General features: G+C 53.2%; 6 protein-coding genes across 6 annotated transcripts; 2 read left to right on the top strand and 4 right to left on the bottom strand.

The window, feature by feature from the left end:
• Window positions 1-46: 46 nt before the first annotated feature.
• POSPLADRAFT_1055341 (hypothetical protein) lies at window positions 47-2,090 on the bottom strand (the record flags this gene model as incomplete). Its single annotated transcript, XM_024480631.1, has 8 exons — window positions 47-310; window positions 364-719; window positions 774-835; window positions 891-978; window positions 1,032-1,107; window positions 1,159-1,348; window positions 1,400-2,005; window positions 2,059-2,090. The coding sequence occupies 8 exons, from the start codon at window positions 2,088-2,090 to the stop codon at window positions 47-49; spliced, it is 1,674 nt and encodes a 557-aa protein (XP_024340077.1).
• Window positions 2,091-5,171: 3,081 nt separating this feature from the next.
• POSPLADRAFT_1139296 (hypothetical protein) lies at window positions 5,172-7,701 on the bottom strand (the record flags this gene model as incomplete). Its single annotated transcript, XM_024485017.1, has 14 exons — window positions 5,172-5,382; window positions 5,417-5,536; window positions 5,670-5,786; window positions 5,850-5,910; window positions 5,962-5,995; window positions 6,054-6,103; window positions 6,170-6,284; window positions 6,348-6,363; window positions 6,427-6,493; window positions 6,645-6,774; window positions 6,827-6,858; window positions 6,911-6,992; window positions 7,046-7,230; window positions 7,503-7,701. The coding sequence occupies 14 exons, from the start codon at window positions 7,699-7,701 to the stop codon at window positions 5,172-5,174; spliced, it is 1,419 nt and encodes a 472-aa protein (XP_024340076.1).
• A 2,297-nt stretch (window positions 7,702-9,998) lies between these two features.
• POSPLADRAFT_1045656 (hypothetical protein) lies at window positions 9,999-12,228 on the bottom strand (the record flags this gene model as incomplete). The annotated part of the gene is made up of 7 exons (XM_024478820.1): window positions 9,999-10,117; window positions 10,157-10,298; window positions 10,390-10,416; window positions 10,477-10,650; window positions 10,848-11,054; window positions 11,914-11,934; window positions 12,124-12,228. 7 exons carry the CDS (start codon window positions 12,226-12,228, stop codon window positions 9,999-10,001), a joined length of 795 nt encoding a protein of 264 aa, XP_024340075.1.
• Window positions 12,229-13,481: 1,253 nt separating this feature from the next.
• POSPLADRAFT_1032960 (hypothetical protein) lies at window positions 13,482-14,044 on the bottom strand (the record flags this gene model as incomplete). Its single annotated transcript, XM_024476899.1, has 5 exons — window positions 13,482-13,597; window positions 13,669-13,690; window positions 13,744-13,841; window positions 13,875-13,901; window positions 13,960-14,044. The coding sequence occupies 5 exons, from the start codon at window positions 14,042-14,044 to the stop codon at window positions 13,482-13,484; spliced, it is 348 nt and encodes a 115-aa protein (XP_024340074.1).
• A 2,042-nt stretch (window positions 14,045-16,086) lies between these two features.
• Window positions 16,087-18,158, top strand: POSPLADRAFT_1055337 (hypothetical protein; the record flags this gene model as incomplete). The annotated part of the gene is made up of 8 exons (XM_024480630.1): window positions 16,087-16,118; window positions 16,178-16,783; window positions 16,845-17,034; window positions 17,095-17,170; window positions 17,223-17,310; window positions 17,360-17,421; window positions 17,478-17,833; window positions 17,895-18,158. The coding sequence occupies 8 exons, from the start codon at window positions 16,087-16,089 to the stop codon at window positions 18,156-18,158; spliced, it is 1,674 nt and encodes a 557-aa protein (XP_024340073.1).
• Window positions 18,159-18,632: 474 nt separating this feature from the next.
• POSPLADRAFT_1055336 (hypothetical protein) lies at window positions 18,633-20,690 on the top strand (the record flags this gene model as incomplete). The annotated part of the gene is made up of 8 exons (XM_024480629.1): window positions 18,633-18,664; window positions 18,713-19,318; window positions 19,371-19,560; window positions 19,623-19,698; window positions 19,755-19,842; window positions 19,902-19,963; window positions 20,013-20,368; window positions 20,430-20,690. 8 exons carry the CDS (start codon window positions 18,633-18,635, stop codon window positions 20,688-20,690), a joined length of 1,671 nt encoding a protein of 556 aa, XP_024340072.1.
• Window positions 20,691-20,864: the final 174 nt, after the last annotated feature.

Below are 20,864 nucleotides of genomic sequence, written 5' to 3'. Positions count from 1 at the left end.
TGAGGCGAGCGCTTCAATCGACACTTGGGAGTCCATTTGGTAGCGATTAGTCATCACGCTCAAAAAGCTCGTATGCGCTCCCCTCTTGTTTCAAGAGTTTCTCAACAATCTTCATACCCTCCAGCACTTTTTCTTCACTGTAGCGTCTGCTAATGACCTGGACCCCGATTGGTAACCCGTGCTGCTTCGTTGCGTCGTACATGCGATAAGCTCCCGCTTCTACCGCATTGCGAGGCTTGAAGGTCGGCGACAATGCATCACGGTTTTTATCGACATGCGTCACGGGAAGTATACCTGCAGAATAATCGAGCTTGACAGATATTACATCAGTTATGGAAATGTGCATTGTGCGAGGGGGCGTACCAAGTTCCACAGGAATGTATATCCGCATGACTTCCATCCCTCCTTCATTCCGCCGTGCGGCACCGCCGGATGGGCATTAGGGACTGTGATTATGAAGTCCAAATTCTGTGTTTTCCAAAACTCGAACCATAGAGCTCGATATGCTTCGCGCGCTGCAACGAGAGTGAGAAGTTCTGGTACAGTCTTCTCCGACCAGTTCTCGACCAGGCCGGCATAGACGTCATCTCCACGGATGTGTCGTATATACCACGCATAGAGGCGCTTTGAAAATCGCGGCATACGGAACATGGCAAGTGCCTCAATCACGCCTGGGTCGTTGTATTCTCCGGTATGCATGATCCTCATCATCGTCTTGCCTGGTATGCCGTGGAGGTCTCAGCGAAATACAGCAGCGATCGCGTGAGCAGTACCTCCGTCTGCATAGATCAACTGTGATGCCAGTTTGAGACCTTCATACTGACTTGGAGGATCGCTAGAATAATCCCGTTTCGGTGAGAGACAGATTCAGCGCCGTAAATATCACTGACATTGTGACTACTTCGTGTCCGTTCGCTTCCAAGAGGGACACAACGCTTTTCAATGCCCTGAGACACGGAGGAGACGGCGCGACAACACCTAACATTCAACAGAGTAAGTTGGCAGCGATGCCCTATGCTACTAATGCTCACCATCATCCCATATTACACCCCATCTGAGGCCTTTAACCGCAGACAAATCAGTCTCCCGCCAGGGGATAGGCACCACCTTTATGCAATCAATTGTGTGCAAAATGTGAAGATGAATACCATAAATTACCGAATGATCGTATTCCCAAGGCTTCATGCTCATGATACCGCGCCACACCGTCTCCAGATCCTCGAGCGTTCTGGTCATGGGTGAAAATGCGACACCGACACCTTCGTTGCCTGGGACTGCACCATGCGCATTTCCAAATTTCAAGAATCGATTCGACGTTGCCTTGATCGTATAACAGCCGGAGTAGTGCCTATGCGGCAAGTGAAAAACGGCACAGCGTGATCATGGTTCGAGCACCTACGCTGGAGTGCGTACTGATCCAGCACCATCTGAGCCAATACCAACTCTAGAGCCGCCATAAGCAAGCAGCGCCGCTTCCCCTCCGCTCGATCCACCCGGGGAGTATGCGATATTGTGCGGATTCCCTGTCTGCCCGAAGACATCGTTGGTACACTCGAACGAGCGCAATGTAATGGGCACGTTGGTCTTGACGTAGGGGACGGCACCCGCGTCACGCAGAAGCCGCGCGGCAGTATTGTCCTTCTCCATGGGCTTGCCGACCCACGCGGAGTAGCCGAGACTCGCATCATAGCCAGCTATTGCCATCTCGTCTTTGAAGCTGACAGGAACACCGGCGAGGGGGCCTTTGGTATTGGAGTTCTTTGCCCAATCTTCGGCGTCGGCGATCATGATTTCCGTGAGGCAATTGATCGCAGCCTGGGCCTTCAGCGCCTTTTTGCCGTACGCACGTAGCACATCGACCGGGTTGAGCGTCCCGGACTGTACTTCGGCCACGATCTGCGCTATGGGCTTAGCCATGATGCCTTTCTCGAAGTCGGACATTGGACCATTGTAGACGGGGGGCAAGCTGTCTATACGTCCTTGGCGTTCTTGTTGTTTAGCGCGACTGTGGATGATATTATATGAGTCAGTGGTGGTAAGTTGGTCGACAGCACTTACACCCCGCGACGATGAGCGAGATAGGAGAACATGGTAGTCAAGATGGCTGGCCGTTCCAACAAGGAAGTCAGTGACGCTGCTGGAGGCGATATACGTTGCTGCTGAGCGGCATCTCACGGTGCTCCTTCTGATATGCACGTTGGTCATGGGGCTGCTGAGGTGTCGCTGAGGTGTTTCGCGAAGCCGGAGTGCATTAGGTGACCAAGTCCTGGAACTACTTCTGCACCGACATCAGAATAGCTGTTATGCAGGAGGAGAACCAATGAATAGGCTGGGCCACTGTGTACGGTACAGAAGGAATAGTGTTACGTACATGTCACCGGAACGGGCGTCCTTTCGCCGTAAGTGCCCTCGAGAATGCGACGCAGGCTCCTCTCCATCCATTCAGATATGGGCCTACAGAGCGAATCCATCTCTATACGCGATAGACATAAGTCGTCGAACTCAATCTGGCACCACAAGGGGCCCTCCGTGAGCCAGCTGATGTTCGAGCCACGAGTTGCTTGGAACAACCTCGGTCTTTGTCTTATCGCGGTGCAAGCGAGATTGAGTTTGGCTAATCTGGGCCCGCGACAGGGTCAGTTTTTCCTCCCAGGTCGCTATTCGGCCGCGGGTCGCGACGTACCAACGATCGATTCTCTCATAGGTGCCCTAGTCAGTTTGCTCTGAACAAGTCACCATCATCGGCGAGTCGTAAGAGCCCTCTGCGATAGAGACTTGGAAATAGGGCCTGTAGCACCGCGTACGGGTCGTCCGTGCAGCAGCGGGAGTGTGTCGACAGACCGGATCTGGGTGGTAGTTGGAAAGAAACCGTGCTCAGGCTGGCAAAGACATCGAGCTCGGTTACGCAATCGATTAGCAAGCAGAAGGATTTGGCTGCTTCGAGGTCGGCCTGGCAATACCAAGTGCTCCGAATCACAAATTTGAGCTCCTTCAGTGATCGGCTGGAAACATTGGATAGCCATATCCGTACATTTGTACTAGGTGACAGGTCCAACGGCATGATCAGTGATCGGAGGTTGCAGCTGCTGCTGCCGAAGGCGGAAGCAACATCTGCGTAACGCCATGAATTTGCAGAAGCTTTTCATAGAACTCGCTCGACTCTACCTGTGATATCTTCGCTCTTGAGAGCGGTCACATCGAGTGCTAGCGATTCGAGAGTCGAGCCTGTGGTTTGTAGTAGATTGATCACCAGACTCTTCTGAAGGTTCCCCTTGTAACAATCGCGCCATAAGACCAAATCACGGATAGGATGAGTGATGGGCGATTCAGTGATCCAGGTCAACAGGTGATTCATTTCCTGCGCCTGCATGGCAAACACGGAGAGCATCGTCAAGCGAATGCTACACACAATCGGAGACTGATCCGTAGGGTTCGTGGGTTGATCCAGGGTCGCAACGTAGACGCGATGCAAGCTCAAAACCGACAGATGGGGGAATGCGGAGACGAGGCGACAGAGCAGGCTGAAGGATTTGATCATTGACGAGTGCACTATCAAGGTGGTGACTGAGGTGAAAACAGGCAAGCGCATGAATAATTCGCGTGGCTCATTGGCTCCAGCATATGCGACGTTGCGTATGGTCAATCGCACGGCATGAAGAATGGTCCCCGTGAACATTTGGAGTACTTCCTGAATAGAGCTGGTGTATTGCTGTGCATCAATGTCCAAGTGTTGAACCAACTTTAACAAAAATGCCGAGGGAGATTGCGCCAACAGGGCTAGAGCGTCTAATCGCCGACTGTCCGCAGAGACGTCGACAACGCGAAAGAGGTAGTAGCGGCTTCGAGGGAGCCACGCACGGCCAGTCAATGCACAAGCGAGTAACGAGCACCTGTCGTGCTGTAGATGGTCTATGACATGGTCAACGAGTTCTAACGGCAAGCGAATTGGTGAACAGCCCTGTACAGTCCAATTCGGAGTTAGGTGCGAAGCTATATCCATATCCTGCAACTTGCTCAGCCATTGCGCGAGTTGCCAATCAAGTGTTTGAGACTCACTGCGAAAGGTAGACCACTGCGACATAGCAGAATCCCAAGCGAACCGCGTCGGCCTTCATCATCACTTGTGCTAGATGTCTGCCCCATGTGGATGCGCACAGAGGTAGGTGTGCTTAAGTAAAGGCGCAGGGCCGGTGATGATTCTAGTTCAAGACTTCGTGGCTCTAGCGCTCATTGCGCTATAGAGATAGTCAGTGTGGCGTGAGAACGCAGCAAACAAACTGTTAATCGTCAGGCTACACACATACATTATTATACAACCGCACTCGCATAAGCTGCAAAACAAATCTTCCTCTAATATGTGGGCGGTGTAGGAGTCACACAGCCTGAGGTTGCAGGCCGTCTAAGGTCTTGAGCCCCCAGTCCCGAACAGTGTCATCAACCACAAAACTATCGGCGTCCGTATCAGCTGGGTATCATGGCTTACCAGGCGCAAAAGATGTGCTGAGTAAGAGAGCGCAAGGCGACAAAGGTGGTAGAACTGGCGGTCGCCAATTTTTTCCAAGCACAACAGTGATGGGGTTGTGAAGACGGTAGCGGCAGCCGTTCACGACCAGTCAAGGCGCCATTGGTTAAGCTGCGTCTATTCTCGCATAAGTACCGTAGTAGGTGATCTCGACTCGAAGCCCAGGTGACCGCTAGACGGAAGTAGCCGCACGACCGACTCGAAGAAAGCAGAGCTATCAGCAAACACGTTTTGGCAAGCATTTTTTTAATTGTACGATCGTTGACTTACCTGATGCTGTTTGGCCTTCCACCCGTCTTGTCATATCGTCGACGCTAGCCGCGCTCGATACTTGTCAATGCTTCTTGTAAAGATCGGCGACGAATATCCATGAGTACGGTCAGTTCCGTCGCTGACCAAAAAGAAATAGTCATGACAATCAATCACCTTCTTGTATATGTGTATTCCGTGTCCCGACTGAGAAGCGTTTTCTGCTCACTTCCAATCACCTGTATATTGTGCGTTTTAGATCATAAAGGGGCGCCGCTCATTTGATATATGTGCGGTCGCAATCAAGAAATATCACCCTGAACAAGCCATGAGCCGCAAAGGCCAACCAGTATCAGTCCTGTATACATTGGAGCGCCTGAACCCGACTCTCCCATCACGCTCACGCTTCCTTCTCTTCGACGCTCACAACCTCATCAGCACTGAATGCAGAGTCACCGTCGCCGACGACCCCCTCCCACCCGTTGTCGGCGAGGTACAGGAGGAACTTCTCGTCCTCGTCCGCAAAATCGATGTTCGTCATCTCGGGAACGAAGAAGTACGTGAGCACAACGCCGAGGACACCGCAGATCGCAGCGACGATGAACGTCCACCTGCGAACACATCTGTCAGTCCGAGCGCACTGACGCGTCAAATAAACGGGGAGTGTACTTTTTGCCCAGGTTGTCTTGGATAGGCGTGAATGCTTCCGTGCCGATCGCAGCGCCTGCCTTGCCGACCGCGGCAGATATACCATAGAATGTTCCCCTTGCACGGCGTGGTCAAGTCAATGCACGTTCCACATGACAATGATTATAGACTGTACCTGATGGGAGTAGGAAACGATCTGCGGGTAATCATTAGCTACTGAGTGCCACAGGCACAACGTGGCTGTACTTACTCGGCGCTGACAAGTCCGTTAAGGTTTCCAGGTCCCTGTACGAGTGTCAGCTTCAAGTGGTAAAGAATCATGATAGAGATACCGACCAGACTCCCCATGGCATGCAGCATGCCATAACTAGATGACAGCACGGAGAGTATCAGCGCTAATCAGCAATACGCGAGGTAAGGAAAGGCTGACCAGAAGATGAACAGGGGTACAATCTTAGTGATCTTGTCATAGCCGCACCCGGTGATAAGGCCTGTGGGTCGGGTTCGACATGACTTGTTTAAGGAACAAGCATCGCACTCACCAAATACAATGTAGCCAGTGAAGCCCAACATCATCTGAGTGATGATGAAGCCAATCAGACGCACATTCAAAGCAGTCCATGAGTGTACCGACCGTATATCGCCTCCCGAGGGGATTGCAAAGATAGATCCCAAGCCATGTGCCTGATCACGATTGTTAACACATCTGTCATTGTCATTGCCCTCGCGTCTAATGTGACTTTGACGCACCAGGCAGGACGATAGTCCCCAAGAATAGCTGCCATTCTGCAGTTGACTTTATACTCCCGTCGTGTATGATCTCGGAGATTATAAGGCCCGAGAAAATGGTGTTAGGAAAGAAGACCTGTGTAGGTTCAAGTTCATCACAGGGGGAACAACACTAACACTTATTTTTGGCTCAACGTACGAAGTCATATATAAACCTGTGCCAAGTAAGGTTCAGCTCACCAGCTCAAGATGTGGCATGCGGTGGCAGCGGTACGTACCAAGTTCCTGCTGTGCCTATGAGCGCTTTCCAATACCTCTTGAAGGCCAGACGGTACGGGACATGATCTAGATCCAGATATTAACTCAGGCCATGCGCGAGACAGGCTCATCCTACGCTTGATCGCATTGTCGCGGAACCTTGTTCATCCAGACGTCGTCAGGACAGAACATGTGCAGTGGATGGTCACTCACAGCTTGGGGCTTAGCATGCGCATACGGAAGTAGAACACTAGAAGAGGAAACACAATGCCGATGGCGAAACAGACACGCCAGACGGTCTCAAGGTGGTTTTCACCGGCAGCCTCCAGAACGATAAGGAATACCGCAACAGCAAACGGCGTGCCGAACTTGATGCATGTCAGATAGGACTTCCGACGCAAATGTAAATTCGCAACGCACGCTGAGAAGACCATTTGTAACAGCAAGGAATACTAGGTAAGGAACGTTAGAAAATGTTGTCAATGGAGTGCGATGTGGACCTACTCCTGCCCCTCTGCTTTACAGTGAGCTCGTTCGCTGCCTCGCTGGCGCTGGTCGACGATGCGGGATATTCTCCGCCAGTGCCCTACGTATCATAGTCCGGTCACAGCGGGGTAGCTAATTAGGAACACAACTTACGACTCCAATAGTCCCGCGTGCCACTGTGAGGAACCAGAACAGGCCAACGACGCTTCCATGCGACCCGTGAGCAGCAGTGGCAAGGATGGCCCCGATGACGATTAAGGAGGTCGTGATTACTACCCCTGCTTTGCGCCCGACTCTGTCGCACAGAACGCCAATTAAGAGCTGACCAAGAACGTCGCCTAACAACAGAACGGTTCGGTTTCAACAAAGCCAAGGGACATCCTGACTACGAGGCTTACCAACGAGAAGTGAATTCGACACTCGAGTAGATACCTTGGATGTGTATGATTTAGGGTACTGTTTCCTAAGTACGACCTGTTTTTTAGTCAGTAAACCGATCGGATATAGAGTACTTTGAATGGCAGACATTGATCATCGTCATGATATTGTTTTGGTCTAGTTGTTGCAATCATCAGCTGAGCTTTCCTGGCCATTGAAACAGAATACCTACATCCATCCGAGAACAGTCCAAATGCCGCGGCGGCAATGGCCATATAGGAGCCTACAATTTCCCTCCTTGTACTAGTCCGCTTTCGAGGCACCTGCTTGCTGTTGTGAGCGTCATCTGACATATTCTCCTTCAAGTCCAAGGAAGACTCGACGGGTAGCTCAGGGGCAGCAGCCCCAACTGCATCTACGGTGTACGGCATTGGGATGGGAGGAAAGAGTATGGCAGATAGCACTGCTGGACACCACAGGTCTCCAACCGCAGGAACCTGCAGTTTTAAGTACTGAGATGAATCAATTTGCAAAGGAAAGGACACCGCAGAGCGCGTGTCTCCAATTGAAAGGAATTGGATTCATGAATGGACGACGGCCCTTGGCTGCTATTATTAAGTACGCCTCGATCATTATGAGTATGTTCTATTCTATTCATAGAGCAACACTGTCTTGTCAACGTCACTGTGCGGGTCCTCACAGGCAAAAAGCCTGGGAAACATACCCCTTTTCGGTCATGTGGATAGCACCAGGAGTATGTTTGGACAGACGGAGCACCGTGCATGAACTCGAGTCTATGGTTCTAGTAATCATTCATCAGCCTCGAGACGGTAGAAGTGCACGAAACCTGACAGCTTACGGCGTTCCACTCAGGACCAATCGGAACCATCAACCAAATCCAACACTTCTCTGAACAACATCCGAGTACTGTCTTTACTGTGGCAGCCATCGACTCTCCTGGTCTTGCGGTCACGCAAAGCAAAATTCTTGTGTGGATATCAGGCAGCAGCGTTTGGAGCATAGCGTATACATATCATGCGCTGAGGCTTCCCAAGCAGGATGGCAAGAAGGTAGGCACGGAGAAGCACTTGCCGCTCATTGTGGTAGGTATCGTCATGTATAACTCAAGCGACATCTAAGAGAAAGGGTTCAGTGTACACTAGCTCGTATAAGTCATGTAGAGGCCGGCGTACCAGATCAATACCGATATAATGCACATCTGTGTGGGCGAGCGCTGAAAGGCACGAAATCTCGGGACTCGGGCAGGCCGGGCAGATGAAGACTGACAGCCTAAGCTTTCCGATACGCAGACCTTGCGCTAGTATAGGCGCAGCATCGCGCAATAGTAGCTGCTCCGGTCGCTGAAATGCGGTAACGTCAAGCGCCGGTTGCCATACGGCCGATACCAATGTTCTCAGCAAGCCCCCCTGGCGGGTTGTAGTACATGGGAATGAGAAGAGAGACGGACCATATTTCAGGCTACAAAGTGTCTCGCTTGAACGTGTCACGAGCAAACCTAGGCCTACTCGAGATACGTCCCACACTGGAAGGTGATGAACAGTCAAGTAGAGTCCAAGTTTCGACGTGGTGGAAGGGCTGAATGCGTGGCGATACGTAGTCATGAAGACAGAGGACATTGAGAAATGAATGATATAGGCATTAAATGTCGCCATCAATCAACGTATCGCGGGAAAGGAGAGATTGCGGCGAGTGAGCTTCAGCGTCATGACTGACACGAAGTCGGGAAGATAGCGAACGCGTGGTCGCTCGGAAATATACCGCTAACGTGATGGTGGCAGGAATTATAGAGCCTGCCGCGTACAACTGCTAAGCATATTTCTCCAGACTTGAAGAAAGGCGTAGAGAGAAGCGGCATGCGATAGCAATATGGGTGCTGATGAAGAGCAGGAGAGCCTTGAGAGGGTACGTCAACTTCGACCGCGCTCGACGTAAAAAGAGCAGAAGATGTGCCAGCGGCTTCGTGTTAACCAGCTCGAGAATGCACGTCTGTCATATCACGAAACGTTCCCAATGGCTTCGTCAATGATACCTCGTGTAAATGTTGATATCGTTTGCGTCTCTTCGCGTCAGGACTCAGGTATTTCCTGTCCTCCACTGACATCCCAAGTATTTTGTAGGGGTGAGACGGTGACTCTGAAAAAATGTGCTGTAACATGCGCGAGCCAGCTACCACAGCTGCAGGGGCAATTTCTAATACTTGCGCAAATTTAACTTCCCATGTTTTAAGTCTCCATATTCGTGACCCATCAATCCGAACACATCGTGAGTCTTCAATCTCGATCCCTATTTTAGCTTTGATTCTCACCTCATTGAAGCGACGCTGTGCCAGCTTCAGGCTTCGCAAGTGCGGACATTGGGGTGGGCCTTTTTTGACACCTTACAGCTTACTGAAGTCGATACATTCATTTGCATTTCTGGAAGCCAAGATGCAAATTTTGAGCGGGGGTGCGTCACGGTTTGACAAAAGATTCAACGCTAAATTGGGCGTCGATCTGAGCGCCCAAGTTTCCCTACGACACGGTCACGTGTACAAATGTATGCCACGACGCGTGAGATGGCATGGCGGGTTGGTCCCTGCGCAATATCGAGGAACTCGGTGCGGTTCTTACGCTACTTCGATGCATCATGGGAAGGATATCGGAAATAAAAGATGACATGAACGTAACATGCATACTAGTACAGCATAATATCGTGTGGCAGGCTAGCATCAATCGTCGCGTTCGAAGAGGACGTACGCATTCCTGTCCTGCTTCAATAGCTTCTCAACTATCTTCATCCCCACAAGAACCTTTTCCTCTTGCAGCCTCCGCCCAACAACCTCAACACCTACTGGTAGGCCATGCATCTTTTCCGCATCATACATACCGTATGCTCCCCTCTCCACAGCATTTCTCGGCTTGAAGGCCCCAAGCGCATCGCGTGTGCGATCAACATGTGTGACAGACAGTGTACCAGCAGTGTAATCCACCACAATTTTCCTCCTTGTACTAATCCGCTTTCGAGGCACCTGTTAAAGTTCGTCCGAGACCCGAAGCGAGAACGATCAACGAAGATATATCGCGTTTGTCTGAGCTCTGTCAAACGCGTAAGCAACATACAGGACGGCTCGCGCAGTCTGCGAGGTACTACAAACAATGCCAAATACGGTGGCATGCGCTCGCCACAATCTCAAGTTCCAACAGCACCTGCTTGCTGTTGTGAGCGTCATCTGACATATTCTCCTTCAAGTCCAAGGAAGACTGGACTGGGAGCTCAGGGGCAGCAGCCCCAACTGCATCTACGGTGTACGACATTGGAACGGGAGGGAAGAGTATGGCAGATAGCACTGCTGGAGACCACAGGTCTCTAACAGTAGGAACCTGCAGCTTTAAGTACTGAAATGAATCAATTTGCAAATGAAGGACTCGGAGACCGCAGCGCATGTGTCTCCAATTGAAAGGGATTGGATTCATGAAGGACGACTGCCCTTGGCTGCTATAATTACCCCTCGATCTCTATGTTCTATTCTATTCATAGAGTAACACTGTCTTGTCAACGTCACTGTACGGGTCCTCACAAGTTTCAAAGCCTGGGAGACATATCCCTTTTCGGTCGTTGTAGGAGCAAGGCTCGTATTCGGCGTTGTGCGGATGGAGAGGGCATGTGAGGTCGGGTTGTAGAGCACGACCTGGTTAGATATATGCAGGATCGGCTGCCACTCGGGGTTGAGCCTTCCAGGCCCGCGGCTATCACATTCCTCTGCCAGAACACACATCACCCAGGTCTACGAGGGCCCACAAGGCACGACAAAGGAGTTACAACCAAGTTGCTGCGATGACCAGCTGGAGGACTCGAGGGACCCGCAGGTGGCGCACATGACAGTCGACCAGTACGTTTACTGTGAGTAGCAGAATATGATTCCTGATGCCTCTGGTTGTGCGCGCATCTTCGGGGGCGATATATTGTTAAATTTCGTCCGAGACTCAAAGCGAGCACGACCAACAAAGATATATCGCGTTTGTCTGAGCTCTGTCAAACGCGTAAGGAACGTCAGAGCGGCTCGCACAAAGTCTGCGAGGTACTACAAACAATGCCAAATACAATGGCGTGCGCTCGCCACAATCCCAAGCTCCAACATATGTGTAGCTAGGGGAAGAAGATTAGGGGAGGGAGGAGAAAGGACAGTGACTTTGTGTGCCCGGTGAGCCCTTATATACGGTCTGTGGTGCCGATCGAGTAGAATCCTGGCAATGTCGGCCAGCCAGCGAGCACAGGCGTTTCTGCCATATAGAGAAAGTGGCTTGCCGTGTATGGCAAGAAGGCCTGACATCGATGACGTAGTGAATCAGGTTTCCACGTCGACTTGCCGGAGCCGTTTGAGAAAGTGCGTTGCTTCATAATAGTTTATCGCTTATGTTCTTTTCACAAGCAGCCACACATAGTCTAGGAAAATAATTCCCCGCAAGTTCAGAACCGGCTGCGTTCCACAAGAAGACGAAGCCAACAGGTCATTCTATCGAGTGAGTAGTCCCAGGTCATTTGCCAAGCACAGTATGACCTCTGTGCGCCTGATTTCCAGTATAGCTTCACGGGCGTGCCTGAAATCAGCCCACTGCAATTTCGGCTGAGTGCGGTGCACTCACCACTGGCGGATTCTTCCCAACCTGAATGAGGAATCAATGAGCGACGCCACAGCAAGCAGGACGAATCCTACGCACGTTGCCTGGGTATCGGACGGCTTCGCGTAGTTAAAACCCAGGGTCACACCGACCGTGTTGCTCGGGGCGTCGCCTGGCGCAGGCCGCCGTCAGCGCCGCGCGCCCGGAAGCCCAGGTGCACCAGAACACACTCACCAAGGACTTCAGACGCGATTTCACCGGCGTCCGCGAGACGCTGGCCGACGACGCGCCGAGAAGGGACGCCAGAGCGAAGAGGACGGCGGCGAGCTTGAACTGCATTCTGAGGTGTGCGTTGCGGGAATTGAGGTGAGAAGAGGTGCTGCGAAGGAATGCTGCGAGGTCGGCGACTGACAGCTGCTCGCTGCTCGCGCCTGCTTTTATAGACCTCCGCCACGCCTACACCTGCGCTCGTGCGCCGACCGCGCCGCCGTGCATTCCGCGCGCCGCTGGGAATGATGCGACGATACGCTGGGGACGGTGGCACAGCCGCAGTGCAGCCTGCAGGGGGCCGACTGATCAGCGATGTGGCGTCGAGTGTGCAAGGACGCCCGGAGGAGTAAACGTCACCTTCGTTCAAGAAGACATCACGCGAGGCCAGTGCTCTTCGTCGGCTGGAGGAGCGGACAGGCAACAGGCGACAGGCGGTGCGTCTGCTCAGAGGTTCAGAAAGAATGCACGGGTGGCGGTGCTCGCATCGTCGGGCGTCGGGGCTCGGAAGCTGGTGGCGTGGCCGGCTGAGCGCCCTCGAAGCTTAAAGATCACAGACGGCGTTCTCGCAACAGGCGGGGTGCAATCAACTTGAACACCGATGGCCAGAGATTCGCGCGCACAGACATCATTGCTTTACATGCTCTTTCTGCCGGGATGACAGCCTACAGGCATGCACCTGAAGGCGCGTTGGGTGGCGCAGGCGAAGGCAACCTTGGCCGGCTCCGCGGCGCGTGTCAGCGCCAACGGGACGTCGACACGTCGATCATTGCCGCCGCGAAAGTTGAAATCGTGCATAACCTCACTTGTGACCTGTGCTACTCGCCTCGCGAGTGGTCTGTTCCTCGCCTTGGATGTCGACAGTGCTGCCGATTGAGTATGCCCGGTCAGATCGGGTCACACAAAGTACCGTGATTATCTGGCACACTGCAGCTCAGAAACGTCACGGCCGAAGACGGTACCGAATATAGATGTACGCAAGTGTCAGTGGGTGTCTCCAGTAATCTTCTGTGGCTCGAAGCCCTATATTGCATGATCGCGTATCGGATTCCAGGTGCGCAAGCCCATAGTGTTTCCGCGCGTACTTATGTTACGAGTTCTGGTACCATACTCTCGTGAGGCAATATACAACCAGCGAAACGACGTCGGTGAATACATAGCCGACACCAGAAGATCGACTGCCTTCGAGTAAAGAAGGATGGATCCGGTGACGATCATGACGGACTGGTTACTTCGAAGTTCGGCAACACACCTCCAGCATCTAGCCCACAGTATGGTGAGAACAATCTGGTGTTTCTTTAATCTCAAACGGCTTTATGCACAATTCAACTACGGACTTCGAACAACACGACAGGGTACAACTGGCCGCAACGCCCCGCATCCTTGACCGCTACCTGGAAAGCCTCTATGCACACGACTTCCAGCAGACTGTGGGCCATCGCTGCCGGTGCGAAACGTCAATCAGCGTGCGTCCATGCTGCAGGACCCAGCAGTGCGTGGGACGCGGCTTACCAGTCCATACCCTTCTACAAGACTGCGAGGGCAGATGGTCAGCGGTAGCGCGCCCACACGGAGAAGGATGCTCACGGCGCTTGCATTCACGGTGAGGAGTAGGTGAAGCCTAGACCGACAGACACGGTCGAGGCGTCCGGGTCGGCAGCTGGGCGGCCAAACCGTCAGTGTTCCTGTGGCAGACGCGAGAGGCGGCCCGGACTCACTCAGGATTGAGCTGGCGACGGCGCCGGCTGCGCGCGGTGCGTTAGCCCTAGCAAACCGACCGATAAGTAGACGCGGAAATCTTACTCTGCTCGGGGGGAACGGCGGAGGCGGTCGCGCCGATGAAGGAGGCCAGGGCGGCGAAGAGCAGGGCGGCGTACTTGAACTGCATTGTGAAGTGCGGGGCTGGCTGGCTGGGCGAGATGCGAATGCGAATGCGAAAGTGAGGAAGGAAGCTTGGCTCACTGAGGACTACCCGCTAAACGCGACTGCTTTAATACCCTGTGGGTGTGTGGTCGAGTTTGCGCCACGCTGGACAGCTGCTGCAAGGCCAGTAGACGACGAGGAGCGCCCTATTCAGGCATTGGCGGTGCATGGAATACGCGAGGTCTCGGGATGGAAGACTGCCACTGCAGACATCTCGTCTGGCGCCACCTACGGAGCACACAGACATGCAGTACGCCCAGACGCGCGACGAGTTTGGCGCACACCTCGAACGCATTCTACATACGCGGCTGCTGTGTACCGTCCAATTGTCTCAGCATCAGAGACCGCAGAATACGGGTTATACGGCGTGACAAGAAATTCTAAAGTAACCTCCGCAGGTGATATCAGCTTGTTGCATCGAAATATCTCCTGTTTGCCCTGGTACTCACAACTAACACGAAGAGGCATGCTCTGTGGCGGCATGATGGCGTTATCTGCATGCCAGCCGGTCCACGAGTACCGGGGAGAACCCCACAGGAATCAGTCAATTCGATGGGGTAAGCCTTCAATGCTCATCGAGCATTTGAGGGTGATGAGATCCAAGTGGTACTACGATCTTTTGGGAAATATACTGTCAGATCTGAGGAGCGTCATGATCGTCAGCTCGCCAGCACGCCCATGACAAATCACAAGCTGCTTCAGTTATACGTGTGGAATGAACTGCACTGAGCTTGTACGCATGCAGTGCTGGAGCATCTCTTGCCTCTGCTTTCGGTGCATAACATCCGCTGACACGGAATTCAACGTGTCGCTTCGACTCGTTCCTTGTCCAGTTGTCTGGGGCTTAGAAGTTAGAGCACAGACTTGCGCGTGAGACTACTGGGATTACTGGGCTGAGTGAGTACGGCTGGCGTAGCTGATTCGAATGTCCTCGTTGGTATTATACGTATACTCCATCAAGGTCATCAACTTCCGTCATATCCCGTCATGGAAAACATGCCTGCGGTTTCGACAAGCTGGTAAGGCTTGAGTAGCACGCGCAATAGGCAAACTTGGAACATGCCAAGGCTCGAGCGCTAACTCCAAGAAGATGAGATACTTATATATTTTCAGGTTAATACTGTAGGCAGTATGACAGTGCTTCTTTCCGTTGCGGGCTCATAATATATCCGATTCATAAGTCAATAATGTGAGCGTCGGGAGCAGCGTGACGGTGACGTACTGGTGGCTCGTGTAAACATCGAGATCAGATGCAGTTTATCGGGTTCAAGGAATGGTAGCGACTGGACTACTATTACTATCGTGTCCCATTTCGAACTCAGTTCCTTCCACCCAAATACGCCAAAATTCACGGGAAGTGATCGACTTTCATCGCTTTCCTATTTTGGCTAGCCACTACATCAAATGCCAGATCCAATAGCGGCAATGTCCGTCCCTATTTACGGCACCCCCGTCTTTCTCACTGTCTTACTCCCACTTGCAGGCGACCGACATATCTGTGTTAGAAATAGTCGGCCTTCCCCGCTGCTTAGAACGACAAGCGCACCATACCGAGAGCTCACGGCAACGCTTGTAGAACTTAACTTAATGGAATGCTCAACGTGTCGCGCCTGATGCCCATATCAACATACACCACATATGTGTCTCGATGGTGCTCGCCATTAGGTGTGCTGTCGACTTCCCCCGCCGAGTCACGTAAATATACTTTCAGATCTGAGAAATCCCACTTCCAAGGCCGAGTCCTACTCAAATACACAATACGTCTTGCTTGTCAGGGTGCACGCACGGCTGCCCGACCCAGTTTTGCTATCGCAAAAGGAAGCTCGATAACAGGGCGTCTTCAGACTGCTCGTCCAATCACCCAAACATCTTCAGGCAGGTCTTCGCGTTCTTCAGCTCATGACCTAGCGTACCTATCAGAAGCTCCGTGAGACCTCTAAAGTACGCTCCCCATAAATACGCTATAAGCAGGCGACTCAAAGATCGCTTTATCTGACTGGCGCAATCATGTCCTCCTATTTTGCACACCGTCGTGATTGGTACGTTTGCAGCAATGTTAGATGCATTCATCAATTTGTAGCGCTAACGTTCTGCCCAGTCGTTCGAAGCAGGCGGAGCGGCGTACCAGAATTGAAAGTCTCCCACCTGCTTATCATGAGCCATTATCCAGCGCCGACAAGGTCATCCTCACCAAACCCATCGCAGAGGTTGTCTCAGGCGTACAATCCGGCGCTCTCTCTCCTAACGACGTTCTCCTCGCCTATGGCAAGAAAGCGCTCCGGGCGCACGCGGCCACCAACTGCCTCACCGAAATCATGATCTCGGACGCTGAGCTCTGGGCGCGCGGCTGCAGAAAGCAGGGCCCGCTTGCTGGCGTACCCGTGAGCCTGAAAGACGAGCACGCCGTAGCAGGGTACGACGCATGCATCGGGTATTCTGCGTGGGTCGGCAAACACGCCCCGCGCGATAGTGCGCTCGTGCGGCTGCTGCGCGACGCGGGGGCGGTGCTGTACGTGAAGACGAACGTGCCGATCACGATGTGCTCGTTCGAGTGCACGAACGACCTGTTTGGGCGCACGACGAATCCACACAATGCGAACTACGCGCCTGGGGGGTCGAGCGGCGGCGAGGCGGCGCTGCTTGCTTATGGGGGCTCGCGCGTGGGCGTTGGATCGGATGGTGCGGGCTCGGTGCGGGTACCCTCGTACGCGGCGTGATGCTGTTGCTGTATGTTCCATTGTGATTGATGCACTTTGCGTCTGCAGACACTACTCTGGAACGTATACGATCAAAGCGTCCTCATCTCGCTTCCTGAAGTCAGGGAACGGTCCTACAAGTACCCCGGGGCTGGAGGGCGTCTCGGTTGCCTTCTCGCCCATGGCGAGGACGTTGGCGGACCTGGAGACGTTCTGGCGTGCGGTCATGAGCATGAAACCATGGGAGTACGATCCATATGTGGGTTGATTGGGTTGCGCCCAGATGCAGAGGGGGACTCACCGCTGGGGGGATGCATAGGTGGTACCGATGCCATGGCGTGACGTTGAGCTGCCTCCAACGAAACCTGTTCGCTGGGGTGTGATCTGGGATGACGGTCAGTGTGGCTTGTGTGCTCGGTCAATGCATATTGATATGATGTTTTGTAGGCGTAGTAGCGCCGTCACCTGCGTGTCTGAGGGCTTTACAAGATGTCGTATCTGCACTTGAAAGCAACGGGCACGAAGTGGTCGCAATGTGGGCTCCTTGCCTGATTCATTATTCGCATGCTGACACTAGGACACAGCGAGCCACCGAGTCTCTTCGAAGGTCTGGAGCTTGGGTCGCAGTTATTCTACCCTGATAGCGGTGGGCATTGCAGTCACCTGTAAAGTGGTCGTCTTGTACTTACTACCATACTCTAGGGAAGTTGTGCGTGGCGCCAATGCGTACCGGCGAGTATCAAGACCCTGGTGTTGAACAAGCTCTGGCAATGTTCCGCGCGCCACGCTTCATCAAGCGTCTCTACGCATGGTATATCCGACGCGTTCGGCGGGACCCGCAGTACGCGGCGCTCATCGAAGAGTGGTTTGACAAAACGGTACCGCAGTACCTTGGGCTGGTCGCGCGGCGCGAGGCCTATCGCGCGCGCTGGCACGAGTTCTGGCAGAACGAGGGGCTCGACTTCGTGGTTACTGTACCGAACGCGCATCCTGCTGTCCCGAACGGCGGTATGTTGGAGGGGTGGAAGTCGTGCACTTATACGGTGCTCTTCAATCTGGTGAGGGTTGCATGCCGGCATCCGTCCTCCCAAATAAGAGTTGACTCGGAGCTGCACCCAGCTCGATTATTCTGCAGGCGTGCTACCGGTGACGCATGTCGACAAGGAGCGCGACGTCCTGCTCAGCGCATTCAAGCCGAGGAACGCTATCGAAGCGGGCGCATATCGCATGTACGATGCCCAGAAAATGCATGGGCTGCCCGTTGGGGTGCAGATAGTGGGGAGGCGCTTCCAAGAAGAAAAGGTGCTCGAAGGCATGAAAACGGTTGAGCGACTGCTCAGACGGGAAGGGAAGGCGTATGAGGTCCTAGAGCGGGATGTCTGAGCTTCCAGCAAACACATGACAAATGCGTACACAAAGCTACCGTTATGGAAACGCACTATCTCGTGGTAGGACGTCGGCTATTTTCCTGTTTCCATCGTGTGAGTACTGTTTCCTTAAGTGTGGACAACGAATGTTTGATTTGGGGCTTCTACGCGACAACTTCACTTCCGCAGCTCGCCGAGCCCTGTATCAGACGAAGTCGGTGTAGTATCAAAGGACTGACGTCATAGAACATCTTATTCTAACTACGTTGCTTCTATCGTGCTATCCGCCTACCATGATAACGGACCACCATCCCTCACCGTGTGTGACCGCCATCCCTCACGGACGACCGTGTGTGCTTCCTGAGCTTGTCGCATGACCAATGCAAAGCAGAAAGGCGCTCGGCCGTGGGGCGCTATCCATTGTCTCCGGCGAGCATAGAAGCTGGGGTGCCATGCTTTCCGACGCTCGCACGAGTCTCCTCAACGAGCCATGTTCTCATATCTCGCGCATCGTCGCGCTTGGTGCGTGTCCAATGTCGCCAATGATGATCCATGCTAACGACCTGACAGCCAGTCAAAGCAGCAGGAGCGCAAGGAGCGCATTCAAAGCCTCCCACCGATATACCGAGCGCCGCTCTCCGCCAGCGATAAAGGCATTCTTGCCCTGCCCCTCTCGCAGCTTGTTTCCAACGTTCAGGCGGGCGAACTATCGCCATCAGCGATACTTGCTGCGTATGGGAAGAAGGCATTGAAGGCTCACGCCGCAACGAACTGCCTCACTGAGATCCTCATCCCGTCCGCGGAGGAATGGGCGCGCACATGCAGTACCAAGGGGCCCCTCGCTGGAGTGCCTGTGAGTCTGAAAGACGAGCAGTCTGTTGCGGGATACGACGCCTGCATCGGGTATTCTGCGTGGGTTGGCAAGCCCATGACGCGCGACTCAGCGGTCGTCCGTCTGTTCAAGGATGCGGGCGCGATCCCATTTGTGAAGACGAACATTCCAGTCACCTTGCTCACTTTCGAGTGTGCGAACGACGTGTTCGGACGTACCACGAATCCCCATAGTAAGGACCACTCACCCGGGGGGTCAAGCGGTGGGGAGGGTGCTCTCCTTGCATATGGTGGGTCGCGCGTGGGTATTGGCTCTGACGTCGCAGGCTCTGTCCGTGTCCCGTCGTAAGTTGTCTCTCTCGCGCTGAGCAGCGAGGAGATAACGTACGCCTGATAGACATTATTCGGGGTGTTACACGATCAAGGCGTCTTCGTTCCGGTTTATGAAAGCAGGAAACCCGCACAGCAGTATTCCTGGCGAGGAGGGGGTGCCTTGTTCTTTTTCGCCTATGACTCGTACACTGGAAGATCTGGAGACGGTGTGGCGCGCCGTCATGAGCATGAAGCCATGGGAGTATGATGCTTCAGTAAGATCCACGATGAACTATATCACACTTCGATGTCTGATTTTTGATGGTCGATCTGTTAGGTGTTACCAATCCCTTGGCGGGAAGTCGAGCTACCTGTATCGAAACCCCTGCGTTGGGGCGTCTTATGGGATGATGGTACGATCTTGAGCTTGAATAACGCTCATTCCATTGTCAGTCTCACAGTCTGTCAGGGGTGGTCGCTCCAGCACCTGCGTGTCGTCGTGCATTGCAAGAGGTGGCTTCCGTGTTGAGTGCTAACGGACACGAAGTCATATCTATGTTAGGCACTGTTATCCAGATTGTGATCGCATGCTGACCACCAGAGTCTATATCAACAGTGATCCTCCTAGTTCCTACGAAGCTCTGAAGCTCGCGTCTCAGTTGCTGTATGCAGATGGCGGTAAGTACACAAGGATGAATACGGTAATCTGTTCTCACGTACCCTATAGCGAAGAGCTGCATAAAGCCTATGCGCACCGGCGAGTTCCTAGATCCTGGCGTCCAGCAACCCCTTGCCATGTTTCGCGCACCACGCTTCATCAAGCGCCTCTACGCGTGGTATCTCCGTTACATCCGCAGGGACGAGGTGTATGCGGGTCTCGTCGAAGATTGGTCGGAGAAGACCGTTCCAGAGTATCTAGCACTGGTCGCGCGGCGTGAAGGATACCGCGAGCAATGGTTTGAGTTTTGGAAGAAGGAGGAGCTGGACTTCGTCATCACGGTGCCAAATGCGCTCCCCGCAGTACCCCACCTCGGTATGCTGAACGGATGGAAAGTGTGCGGATACACGTTCATGTGGAACCTGGTGAGTTTCTCCGATGATCCCTCGCGTGTTCTCGCCAATGGAATCTCACTCCTGGATCCAGTTGGACTACACTGCGGGTATACTGCCTGTCACACACGTTGATCGCACACGCGATGCGCTTGGGGCCTTCAAGCCGAGAAATGCTGTGGAGAGGGGAGCATACGGTATGTATGATGCGGAAAAGATGCATGGCCTACCAGTAGGCGTGGAGGTTGTCGGGCGTCGGCTGCAAGAGGAAAAGGTTCTTGAGGGAATGAAAATGATTGAGAAGCTATTGAAGCAGGATAGGAAGGCGTACGTCCTCTTCGACCGCGACGATTGATGCTAGCCTGCCACACCATATTATGTTGTACTAGTATGCATGCTATGTGACATTCATTCATCTTCTGTTGCCGATAACCTTCCCATGGGGCATCGAAGTAGTGTAAGAACGCGCACCGAGTTCCTCGATTTGCGCAGGGCCCGACCCGCCATGCCATCTCACGGCACGTGATCG

Source organism: Postia placenta (assembly GCF_002117355.1).
Source record: "Postia placenta MAD-698-R-SB12 unplaced genomic scaffold POSPLAscaffold_5, whole genome shotgun sequence".
Classification (NCBI taxonomy): domain Eukaryota; kingdom Fungi; phylum Basidiomycota; class Agaricomycetes; order Polyporales; family Adustoporiaceae; genus Rhodonia; species Rhodonia placenta.
This window is presented reverse-complemented; position numbering and strand designations above follow the sequence as displayed.